At 41.5% G+C, this 12,686-nt stretch overlaps 2 protein-coding genes across 5 annotated transcripts in view; one reads left to right on the top strand and one right to left on the bottom strand.

Annotated features, from left to right (window-relative positions):
• LOC116852774 (tyrosine-protein kinase Src64B) overlaps window positions 1-7,767 on the bottom strand; it is a 64,010-nt gene extending 56,243 nt beyond the window's left edge. For 3 of the 4 annotated variants that reach the window (XM_032833415.1, XM_032833418.1, XM_032833417.1), the window contains exon 1: window positions 7,420-7,766. The gene's annotated coding sequence lies outside the window, so the exon portion shown is untranslated. Of the gene's footprint in view, window positions 1-7,419 lie in introns of all 4 variants that reach the window. The other variant, XM_032833419.1, reaches the window with a different exon arrangement.
• Window positions 7,768-9,242: 1,475 nt separating this feature from the next.
• Window positions 9,243-12,573, top strand: LOC116852818 (ubiquitin-conjugating enzyme E2 variant 2). The gene is made up of 4 exons (XM_032833510.1): window positions 9,243-9,533; window positions 9,991-10,133; window positions 10,543-10,668; window positions 10,740-12,573. Exons 1-4 carry the CDS (start codon window positions 9,509-9,511, stop codon window positions 10,878-10,880), a joined length of 435 nt encoding a protein of 144 aa, XP_032689401.1. The 5' UTR covers window positions 9,243-9,508; the 3' UTR covers window positions 10,881-12,573.
• Window positions 12,574-12,686: the final 113 nt, after the last annotated feature.

The following is a 12,686-nucleotide window of genomic DNA, read 5'->3' as shown; positions in this document are numbered from 1 at the left end:
TATATATATATATATATATATATATATATTTCTTTCTTTGTTTTTAAAAAAATAATCATTTAATTTAAACAAATATGTTCACAGTCGTATCCAAACAAACGTTTTTTGAAATTTAATAAATTTTTTCTCAGTGTACACACTGAGAGATTAAAAATAACCGATCTAACAAAAATTACACACACAATTACATTATTTGGCCCCAACTACATTTCTTGGTTATCCTAACGCGGGAATGGTAGTAGCGGCACACATACGAAGTTATTATCGCTAACGTTAAAGTAGAATTTAATAAGAAAAAAAGATGATTTTTTTTACCACAATTTATAATGATAATTTATCTATGTGACCGTAGTTACATGTATCAAACGTTCTTTTCTCAGTGCATTTCCCGAGGCACGAATGTATCTCTTCTATTTGTTCCCGAAACTCGCATTTCGTTACTCCTTGATGCTGCGAAAGCGTATAATTAATTTAGAGTGTCTGATTGCGTATCAATAGGTATCGATAGACTCCGCGTGTCAACACTCGGAGCAATTAACGTCGCTCCGTGCGAGCAAAGGGACAAATGCCTTGTCCTGGACGTCTTCGTTCCGACGAGCTCGTCGGTCGCGCAACGACGTTGCGGGGCTGTCCCAGGCGCGGAGTATTAATAGCGCACGATGAGACTATTGGGTTCGAGTTGACAGTGTGCTAATTAATGCACATTCACAGTCACTCCCCGCGGCCCGCCGGGATTTCTATCTATTATCTATTATAGTCGGTATCGCGTATCGCAGGAAGTTTTGGCACGACCAGGATACCTCTTTCTTCCTCTGCGATAAAGGCTTCCGCGCGAGATTGCTACAACACGCGGGATTCCCCCGTGTCGCCATGTGACTCGGGGAAACGCGCCGTCTGCGCTGACCTTAATCGCGCGCGAGCGGCTTCGACGAGGCCGACGATAATATCGCGCTGCTGATAAGCGCGGTATTCCTGGCGTTACGTATGACGGCTCCCAACAACGTGGACCGGACTATGTGACCCCCTTCTCACTTGGGCGGGGAATTTGAGGGGGCGGGCGGGGGCTACGGCGTGTCTCTGAGAGGTCACGTGTGAAAGACGGGGCATTACGGGGTCAAATCTCCAAGTGGACCACTCTCGCGCGGCTCTCTCAATTAACGACTGTGAGAGAGCCGGCTCGATGAGAGGGTGACGATACCTCATTATGCTACAAAATGAAATTAATCCTGAATGCAAATGACATAAGGTACGCGAGAGAAAGACACGAATGGAAGCGCGGAGCCGAGGAGAACAAAAACATCGGCTCGAGTAATATCGTCGAGTAATCTACTCATCTACAGAACGCGGAGCCAGTTAGGAATAAGAAGTAAAAATAATTCATTTCGCTTATGCGGAGGAGAGGGCTATACTCTAACTTCCTCACATCGGAGTTACTTCTCTCAAATGAGAAATAATAAGCGAGAAATAATAAGCGAGATAAATTATTCTTATTTCTTACTGCAACTTATGGCAACGCCAAGGTTGCTTCGTATTGTACATGGAAAAAACAATTCTGTTGGTGCAACCGAATTTTCGATTGCCCACGGATCAGACGAAAACTCGGCTGTAAGAACAGAAAAATTCTTTTATTCTGTACAGTCAATTGTTCTCAGTTGCTTCAACCTTCTAATATCGCTGAATATTCAGACAAATGTTTTCATTTGCGATAACAGAAATATTAGTTTTCAAAACAGAGATATCACTTCTGATTACTTAATTTTCAGTTGGTTCCTATTCGTTTGCACCGAGATTTTTTTTGCGTGTAGACAAGTCCTAATTTCATATAAATCAGGTATAAAATGTAAATGACTGATATGTACATGTGCATGATATTACTCGATAACCCGGATACTTGCCAGAGGATATAGACATTAGAAGAAGCGAGATCTCCCAATGCCTCTCGCAAACGATATTTCTCAAGACGACTAAATAGAATAAATCGATCCGAGTGGAACGGCGAAGATGAGATAGCCGTGGAAGTTAGTGACATGCGTGAGGGGGAACCACGAGGGAAGAAACTGTCCGATCCTGTCACAGGCGATTAAGGCTCTTCGCGGTAGCGTGTTTCGAATACCGTAAACGCGCCTAATACCGAGTCGTGTGTACGATAATTTGAGTCTTTGGAAATCGCCACGGCATCCCATTGCCGCCGTTGGCGGTTAGTATCGGAGCATGATTTACTGCAGTTTAGTGTTTATACTGGAGACGCGATATTGCGAGAAAAGCGCGCGGTAGTGTGCGACGATAACCGCAAATTTGCGCGTCCTCGCAGTCAGATGCGATGAAAGTGCAAGTGAGAGCCGGCGACGCGAGGTGTTTCATTTTTCGTTGACGCGACCGTAAAAAAAAGCTGCTTCCATAAAACGTCAGGTTTATAAGGCGGCCATTCATGCGTCAGCGAGCAGCTGTTTTGGCGTGTCTCATTCCACGAGTGTCGCTTCGCAAGAGAAAAAGAGACAAAGGAGGAAGAGAAAGGGAGAGAGAGACGCAAAGGGTCGCCTTTTTACGCAATTACACGACCGAAGAGCCATGAACTTTAATTTTAGTGAAATATAGATAGCCGACGCTATAATTGGATCGGAGAGAGCTAAAAAGATGATCGAAACCGAAGTTTCTATATTCGCGCGAAGCTGTTACGGGAACGAGGCGAATGTTAATAAACTGGTCGTTTTACCAAAACTGCAACTTTTTTTTGCAAACTGCAGTTGTGTCCCACAGTCATTTACAGACCGCGTAAAATATGCAGCGAGGAAGACGTTAAGCGCTCGCGAGCGATCCCCTTTACATAAACACGAGCGCCTCTGCGGAAAATTTATATGTGCTCGTTAGAACGTTCCGCGGAGTGCTTTTTGCAGGAGGGAGACACTTCGAGGGAGACTATTACTCGTGAGCAATGCATGATTAAACCGATAAGTGATATCCGAAGTGTCGTCAGTGCTCGTTTCGACTTCTCATGGTATGTGACGTTTCCCCGCGCGACGGAACTCCTGGAGACATCAACGATTAAACGCACGCACGCACGCACGCGAATTGCCAACGCACGAAACGCACGAGGCTTCTCCCTTTCCCTTTTCATTGCCGCACGGCGTTTCCGAGCACGAAACGAATTTATCTCTGCATCGCGCAACCTCTGATTAATGTCCCTCACAGTACACCGATATCGGACATGAATGATATAGCGTTCGCACTGCACAGCGAAGCGTGCGCGTGCCATGCACGGCGTAGAGTTTCGCGCGCGCGTGCCGATCGCTACGCGTAATGACGAATTTACGAGCGAGGAAAGTCGGCTACGGCTCGTTTCGTAGTCAATCGTCTGTCCCAAGAAAAATGCTTCACGAATTAATCGATGTAAAAGTGTAACTTTATTCTCTTAGTGATGTGTGTATGTGTGTGTGTTTGTATTATAGAGAACTTTCATATACATTACACGTATTTCGATTATTATCGAGTCTGATAATATTTGGATTTTAAAGTAAAATATATATCGAGGAAAATGACGAAAATATTATCTTTAATATTATCGGAAAATATTTTTTGCGCGTTGCGCGCGCTGAAAACAATTGGAGAATCGCGCTAAATGAACAGTCCCGCTGAGCAGCTCTACACGCAAAAAATTTTACAGTAAAAATTGCTGTAAGATTCCGTAATCAAGAAATAGATCGATATTCCGTAGTAATTCGCGATTCTTTCGTTTTACATGCGCTATTTATATTTTAGGAACTGTGAAACGTACTATTAATCAAATATCTAAGGAATAAATAACATATTTAGTTATATATTTAGTTATATTAATGTAAAATAAGAAAATAATAAAAATATATATTTCTTTTCAAATAAGAAAATGTTTTTTTTTAATCTAGAATTTTTCCATAAAAATAATTGTTTATTCTATTAAAATAAAAGAATTTAGATTTAAATCAATATGTTACTAGTATCTATACCTCGAATAAATAGTTTTAATTTTTTAAATATTTTTCCTTTCAGTGCAGAGAAACTCTCGGTGCTTCAAACATTTACTGGATAACATGGTCATCTGAAGGAGCAAGTGTTTAATTGTTTTCAGCGGTAAATAAACTGCCTCCCTCGCTTGTTATTACAAACAAGCGCTCTCACGAAACCAATTAAATATAAATAATTGGAATTAAACGCGCGCGAATGCCGCTGAAAGATTAACAGATCGACTCGTCGATTCAAATTAAGACCGAAGGAACGCTTCAAAAACGTTATTCAAGTTCAAGTTCACGCAAAAAGCACGTCCTTTGTGCAACTCGCGGTCGTCAGTCTCGCCCGGGTCTCTTCCCCTCTTTCCTTTTTCCTCTTTCTCTATCTCTATCCCTATATCTCTGCCTCCTGCGATATTTATCCCGCAAGGATGCACGGTGACGCGTGCAATTTCCGATGGAAGCGAGTGCCCGCCAACGTGATTTAAAGGTTAAGCCGAGGTTGGCCGCGCGGTCGGCCAATCGACCGTAAGGGCTCCGTGGTTAAACTTAAATCAGACCTGCACGTCGATTTAAGCCGGCCTCGATCGGTCGCTCGTTACATTCAATTTTCGCCCGTTCACCGGAACGGCCCCGCGTAACGCCGTCCAATAATACCGATTTTGATTCTCGGCTTTAACTTCAACATTGTCCTGCGCATTGTCGTTATTTATTACAAGTGGCGGTAGCGCAATCCCGAGCGTCGACAAGGGGCGTGTTATTGAAGAGGTTTAACGAGGCTAACGAAGATTATTATATTATTCTGAAGAAGAGAGAGAGAGAGAAAGAGAGAGAAGGAAAGAAAGAGGAGAGAGAGAAAGAAAGAAAACCATTTCATTGCTCGATATAAAGAATGTAAAATCAATACAAAGTTGCAGCTATGTAATATTTATTGTTGCCTCATCAGGTCAAGATACGATTTATATATTGACGTTATTACCGCACGCTACAATGTAAAAAATTTTACGTACACAATACGTAAACAAATGTTCCAAAAAGTTCACTCTAAATTTTGTGTCGAAAATAACTCATTCATATGTTCATTCGTGTGTTATTTATATTATGTACTAATATATACATAATGTAAATAACACACGAATGAACATATGAATGAATTATTTTCGACACAAAATTTAAAGTGGACTTTTTGAAATATTTGTTTATGTACTGTGTACGCGTTTCCTGAGACCACTTTGTACACTCGATCGTGTATGAGAAATATTTTCATATATATTTTGACTAAAAATTTTCATGAATTCCACATTATTTTTATTTGTGCTGAAGCTTACCCTTGTCAGAATATTCATATTCCAATTATTTATTAACGTCAATGTAAATTCCGACGAATTTGAAGGATTTATAGGGATTTGGAATCATATAATATTCGATTGTGTCAATATCCTATCTGCATTTAATCTTTGCTTATAATTTGAATCAGCAATGTATTAAAAATAAATTGGCCGTAGATACACGCGTAATAAATATTAAGTAACCTAATAATAAAGACCGACGAGTAAATATAATTAACAAGAAGATAAACACTTTCTTTTCGTGAACTCTAATTATCTTCTTGATAGCGTCGTAAGTGAATTCTTGACAAAATTGAAGATTCTCGAAAGGGATCCGGAGGAAGAATTTACGATCGCGGAGATGGCAGTTGTGGTAATTCGGAATTACAGAAAAATCCGAATGTGCACATCCGGAAAGTGCACACCCATTCGCGCTTGATTAGGCGGTTACGCCCTTCCGATAGGAAAACGTAAGGAACGTACATTCCCCGTTGCCACGGGTGACTAATAATCGTGTCGAACGGGCGAAATGCACGAGAATAGACAGCGAGCCGCGGAAATCGACGACCGTAACCCTTCCGTAATTCCGAACGGTCACGTGAAGAGTGATCGATGGTCGTCAACGATCGACGTAAAATAATAGCCGATTATGTTACTACGTTCATTATCATATTCAAAACGTGGCACAGAATAGGCCGCGTGTGCTGTGTTCTTCGTTATGTACATACATCGTGTGCGTATATGCACACTATTTCGGAAATTTCATGCACGATCGAAACGACGGCAATAGAGAAGCGCAGGGGAAAAATTCTGTTTTGCAAGAAGATGCACGTTCTATATTTTTTCGCGATATTTCTCCCCTTCCCTCTCCTCTTTTTCTTTCTCTCTTTCTCTCGCCTCATCAAATTTCAAATATATATCCGTTTTATTTCGAGTACGGAGAGCGCGGCATAGCGCTGTTAAAAGGAGCAGATTCACCGCGAGTGCATTTGAAAATTTAATTTTATCTTGCAGCGCGCTTCAAAGCAACTGCGATTCTCCATCAGCTTTCAAAAATAAATGAACATTTAATTTTCTTTTTTTAACTCGAAACAGGAAATTTTTTTTGAGAGAGAGAAATTTTCGCGTGAGGCATTTTCCAGCCACCGCCTTCGATTATTATACGCTCAATGCACTCTCAATGTTCTCTCGTTCGAATGACGGTCGACGTCGATAACGTTCGATATTACGACTTACCCACCGAGAACATTTGAATATTTAATTTCGTCTCGCGGCACACTTCACGACGAATCGCGCTTCAAGCGACTTGAAAAGAAAAAGAAAAATGGAGAGAAAGAAGAGACGAAGCTTCGTTCTTGCCAGGCGACGGAGATCCGTGCGTTTTTTTCTCCTATAGCCACCGCCTCGGCGATTATATTATGCGCCCGGTATATACTCTCTCTCGCACTTGACTAACGCTCGACGACGACATTCGATATAAATGACTTATCTGTCGCGAGAAGAACGCGACAATGCCAGCGCATTGAAGTCTCCTGGCGAGGCAGACGCTCTATCGTCCCGCTCGAATGTATCTGTTCAAAATACAATCCCACGATCCACTGTCGCGGCCTTATCGCCGCCGTCACGCGCCGTTAAACCGAACTGTGCGTTCATTATAATTATTCGCGAGCGTGGTAACGACTTGACAGTAACGACGATCAATGTCAGGAACGTCCCCCCATCGTCCATATAAATGTAACGCCCCCATGCGAGCTGAGCTCGCGCGCTCACGATCGAAAACAACATAATCATGCACGGCTAATGGCGTGCACAACCACCGGGAGTAGTTGCACGATCCTCCTCCGCGTCGCGATCGAACGAATTTTCTGTTCTCGAAATGCATATCGCGGCGACAGTGATAGCGTCTGTCGGACAATTTCGAGAGAGTCACTCACGCAAATTCCGGAAGCGCCGGCTCGAGTCGCGCGGCGCGCAGCGGTCAATGGCGTATCCGCGTTTGTTTATTATGGTGGCGGACGCCTGGTCGCGATTATTCACCTCGCGCGCTCTCTCACCACTGCGAGAAACACGATATACAACGCGCACGATATACAACGTAATGTTCAACTTACCGTGAATATTGCCTCTCGTACGCTACTCTCCACCGCGTGTCCTCGTCGTCCTCCTCGTCGTCGTCCTTGCTCGTCCTGCTCAAAGTAATCCACGACCGAGCGGGACGTCGGCGGTGATCGTCTAGCGGACGGCACACCTCTCCCGTACGCACAAAACCGACGCCACACGGCGCATCGCAACGTTCGCGACGAGATGCACCCGCGAAACAGAATGACAGTTATCGCGGACAGTTCATTATTGCCGGAGTTGTACGCCTTCCTGGCCTGCGCTCGCGTTGCTCGCGACTAGCTCGCGACTGCTCCTGCGCAACCTACCGGCGACGACGGCGCGATATCACATACTGCCGCTTGCGCCTTTCCCCACCACCGCGCGCGGCGTTGCCCCACTGTCGCCAGGCTGGCCAATCCGCGCAGGTCAGACGCTCTCCCCTCTCACTCGCTCCCGCCCTCTCAGTCTCTCTTTCTCTCTACGCCCGAGGAATGTTCGCAAATGCTTTAAGCTGGCTACACACACTTTTCGTAAAGCCCGTATCAGACTATAGATTAGGATTGAGATTGAATTGAAATTTAGACCAATCATGTTAAGAATCGTCGAATCGTAAAGTCATCATTTTTATGAATATTCGATCGCAATTGGTCAATTCTTACGTTACGTCTTGAGCCCGTATCAGACTACGGACTAAGATTGAGATTGAATTGAAAATTGACCAATCAGAGTTGGCCAATGTTCACCAAATTTGAGCTTAGTGAATTTTGCTCTGATTGGCTAAATTTCAATTCAATCTCAATCCTAATCTATAGTCTGATACGGGCTTTACTGTTACGAAAAGTGTGTGTGGCCAGCTTTACTACTGTGCGTGTACTTGCCGCAAGTGCACTTCTGACCTTTTCATCTCTCGCAAAGTTTCGAAACGAGTCCGGAGGCTTATTCTGGATTTGCAGCGAATACGTTAATGTCTTTTATTTGTAAGTTTAATTTTACACATATGAAAACGCCACGTACTCCCTCTTTTCAAATGGAGAATCAGAAAGACATAGAGTTCGCTGTGTGCCCACAATGGCAATCATGAATCTTTTCCTCCGATATGAACTCGTAGAAATATTCTGGTGTGAACACTTCCAAATATTTCTTAATTAGGAAATGTTCATTTTTCACGAGTTTACGTTGAAGAAAAAGATTCATAATCGATTCCCAGAATACGATCCGTATTCCTGTTTTTAAGTACAGAGTGTAACGGAGTGCAGCCGAAAAGAGCAGATTGACGTATGGTAAACTTGCCAGCTCATTTACGCTTCAGAAACGGATGCGGGTACATTGGCGCCCCTGACGTATCCCGAGAAAAATAAATTTAAATTTGCAATTTAGGTTTTCCAGAAGAAGGCTAATTAAATAACTCGAACAATTAGTATAATCATACGTTCGTCTTATATGCACTTGTTTTTACAGCTCTTACGTTTTATGACGCATATCAGCGAAAAACAAAGAAGAGAGGAGAACAAATTAAAGAGAATACGGCTGATGACTAAATTTCTTGTTTAGACTACATTTCTCCATTCTGATTTGCATTTAGATGAATCTTCTCGTTTGGTATCAGCTCATGAAAAATGAAATTGTCTAACTTGAAAGTATTTGTAAATGTTCGTTTGTTATTACGAATTCACACAGAAGAAAACATGTTCGCCTCCCAGAATATACATATTCAAAGGGCAAAGAGTGCAAAGGGAAACGTACAAAGTGTAGAGAGAGCGCACAATTGGAACAAACGGGCCGCAATGAGTCACGCTTGTCGCGGTGCTCGCCCAACCAATGCGGTAACGTGATCTAGAGAGTGACTAGTCCGTGGAGACGGACAATCTCTCGCGGAGGTTGGCTGAATTCGCGCAAGGTGTATTTTCGTGTTGGATAAGTGCTAGGCACACTGTCGCAGCGCGCTGGATATCACACGCCTCGCTAACGAGTGATGAAAACCACGCACCGCAGTTAAAGCCGCGCCAGCCTCCACGTGAATCGCCGCGCACGATCGCGAACGGTGCGCTCACCCGCTGGTACTTCCGGAAAAAATACGGCGCCTCGCAGAAATACGAGATCATGGCGGTGCCCAACACCGGTGTAGGTGAGTTATCTCGTTAACCAGGTCCCGGGTGCGGAAAAACGCGTGCTGTCGCGATGCCCACGACCTCGTCACGACCCACGTTACGTCCGGACGATTTCACGATCATCGTCCGGCTTTTTGCACTAGCGAGAAACGTGAATTAACAACACGGCGACACTCGCGACGATCATGAGTCGTCTGTATTTCTCTCGTGTTAGCGAATCGCCTGAAAACGAAATCCTCTCGCCGCTCGCTGCCAATACTGTTTTTCGTCGCGATATCGCGATTGATTTCGTGACCTCGCTGTGCATGTAATCTATTGTCCGCGATAGCTACGAAAACACAACGATAGCGGGAAAGGTTAACCATGCTCAATATCCTCCCAGAGCCATAACCTCTGTATCAGTGCGAATGTCTCGATTGTTTCAATATATTTACGTTACTATACTATACTCCTGTAAAACGTAACACATTGCAGTCGTGCCCCGAAACTTTCGTCTCTTGGAAGAGTTAGAGCAAGGTCAGAAAGGTGTGGGTGATGGTACCATCAGTTGGGGCCTGGAAAACGATGATGATATGACCCTCACGCATTGGACTGGTATGATAATTGGACCGCCTAGGGTAAGACAGCTTTCATTCAAGTTATTTTTTCCTCCTGCAATAAAAAAAATTATTTTAAATTTTATATTTAATATATCGTTTTCTTAAAAATTTTTCTTTCTTTCATTAAAACTAAGTTATAAAATCTACTTTAAATAATCGTTCCTCTAAATCTTTTTTTACATCCTCAAGTGCAATGAGATATTAAATTTTTCATTGTTAAATAAAATGCTACCACTGTGCTAATGGTAGTATTTTGTTTGGTTGCACTGTATATTAAGTAGGAAACATTTATTATGTATTAAAATAAAAAAATATGTGAATATAACATTTAGTTAGGCTTGTACTGATTTATAGAAAATTTACGAAAGTATACAGAATATCTCTTTGCTCTATTCATCTAATATAACTTTATATTGATATTTTTTAGACACCTTATGAAAATAGAATGTATAGTTTAAAAATTGACTGCGGTCAAAGATATCCAGACGATGCCCCTAATGTTAGATTTTTAAGTCGAATCAATATGAATTGCATCAACAGTGCTACTGGAGCTGTAAGTAATTAGTGATATGCATTTATGTCAGTTAAATATATGTACATGAGATAACATGTAAAATTTGCAAGGTGGATAATCGCAGTGTACCAGTTCTCGCAAAGTGGCAGCGAGAATACACAATTAAGACAGTTCTTCAGGAGCTTCGTCGTTTGATGACGTTGAAGGAAAACATGAAACTCTCTCAGCCTCCGGAGGGCAGCACTTTTTAGCCTAACCATATGAACAGAGACATCTTCCTTTTTGCAATAGCATGAAGCGAGATTTAATTAAAGGTACCAAATAATATTAAATGGGTGCCCGCTGAAGATGTATGTTGAAAAAACAAAAAAAAACAGCTTTGTGAGAAAGGAGGGAAGTAATAGCTTGGAAAGTTGAATGAGTGTACTAAGTTTATGTATAGGCTAGATAGAGAAATTGAGACAGTTTTGTTTGTCTAAACAAAACTGATTCATCGGAATTTTTCAATGAAAAAAAAAATGTAGCGTTCCCTTCGGACACTTCTCGATACTACGTTTTGCATGTACGTTAATATATTTACGCACGCGCATAAGCGCATAAGCGGCGTGTAAATCGTTTTAAGAAAACTTCGCTCCAGCTTTTCAAGCTAGTACGATGTAAAGCAAAAAAATCATATTTTGAATCATAAAACTCGAAACAGACTGTAAGAAAACGAGGTAATCGGTAAGAATAACTTATGCCTTCAAAGTTTTTTAAACGAGAGAAGGGTAACGCCTGTGTATTGTGAACCGTTTTAAGACTTTTCCGTTTGCGCGTAAGTGCCATTTCATCTCTTGCGGAGGTGTCTCACTCTCTCTCAGTGCTGTTGTAGAACAAAACAAATAGAAAACAAAAATTATAAATTCCGGACTGTAAATCCGTACACCCATTTTATGTTTCTATGCTGCGTACTGTTTCAAATCGTGTGAATACAACCAGCGATCTTTTACCAAGGCAGGTACACGTGTACACGTTGCGCGCATTCGGTTGAGAAATTCAATCCCAAAAACGGCCTGTCGCATTATACGATTTGTTTCAATTGATGAAAATGAAAAATGTCACTTTGTACCCGAAGGATAAGTGACAATTTGATTTATAATAATCCCGTATGACGAATGTGGTATATAACGCTGCATGGTGAGGTACATCAATATATGAAGCATCGTGGATGAACAACTTTTAGTTGCTGTGTTGAACATACGTATAAGCCGAAAGTATAGTACCCGCGTGTACTTTAAAATACAAAAGAGTTACTGTACGGACAATGCTCATGTTCGATCCAAGCTTTATATAATTGATGTATCATTATTTTTTATTATTATAATTATTGTATAATTATTAAAAAAAAGTCATACTTAATTCTTAACATACCGTGTAAAGTATACAAGCTGCGTATTAATTGTTACAAAAAGATCAAGTTTATCTCACTCCTTAGTGCAATTATAATGGTGAATTATTCGGACCATATTATTGCTGAAAGTGATATCGAGCTATATGCAGCCTATTAATGATTTCCGATATAAAACGACGTGTTTGTTACGTTCGCCCCACGCCCACACATACACACATACATACACACACAACACAGCAAGAGAATAATTATAAGTTATTTCAACGTCATTTGGGAATTGTGTCATTCAGTTGATCAAGAAAGGATGTCTTTAGACTAAAGTCAGTTCTACCAAAGTAGATTTCGGAGTATCTCCACGTTTATTGTTTAATGTAAAAAGAAATTGTTCGATTACCCGAAATAGAATATACATACCTCTTTGTCAGCTTTGCATTTCAGTATTACACTATGAGTAATGTAATAGTGTAATTTAAATCATCCTATTGAGAAAGAACAAGTTATAATTCCATGTGGACGAAATCAAGCTTAAGGAGAATAAATGATTTCCTTAGAAATAAGTGTCACTTCTTTACCAAGCCCGTATGCAGTACTAATTGACTTCAATTTTTCTAGAATCGTTACTTCAGCGAAATTGAATGACTTAATAATATCTTCAGTTCTAGATATT

The sequence above is a fragment of the Odontomachus brunneus genome, unplaced genomic scaffold, assembly GCF_010583005.1.
Source record: "Odontomachus brunneus isolate Ranch 3 - 2012 unplaced genomic scaffold, Obru_v1 Obru_scaffold_256, whole genome shotgun sequence".
Lineage (NCBI taxonomy): Eukaryota > Metazoa > Arthropoda > Insecta > Hymenoptera > Formicidae > Odontomachus > Odontomachus brunneus.
Note: the sequence above shows the minus strand (reverse complement) of the source record. Positions and strands in the feature narration are given on the sequence as shown.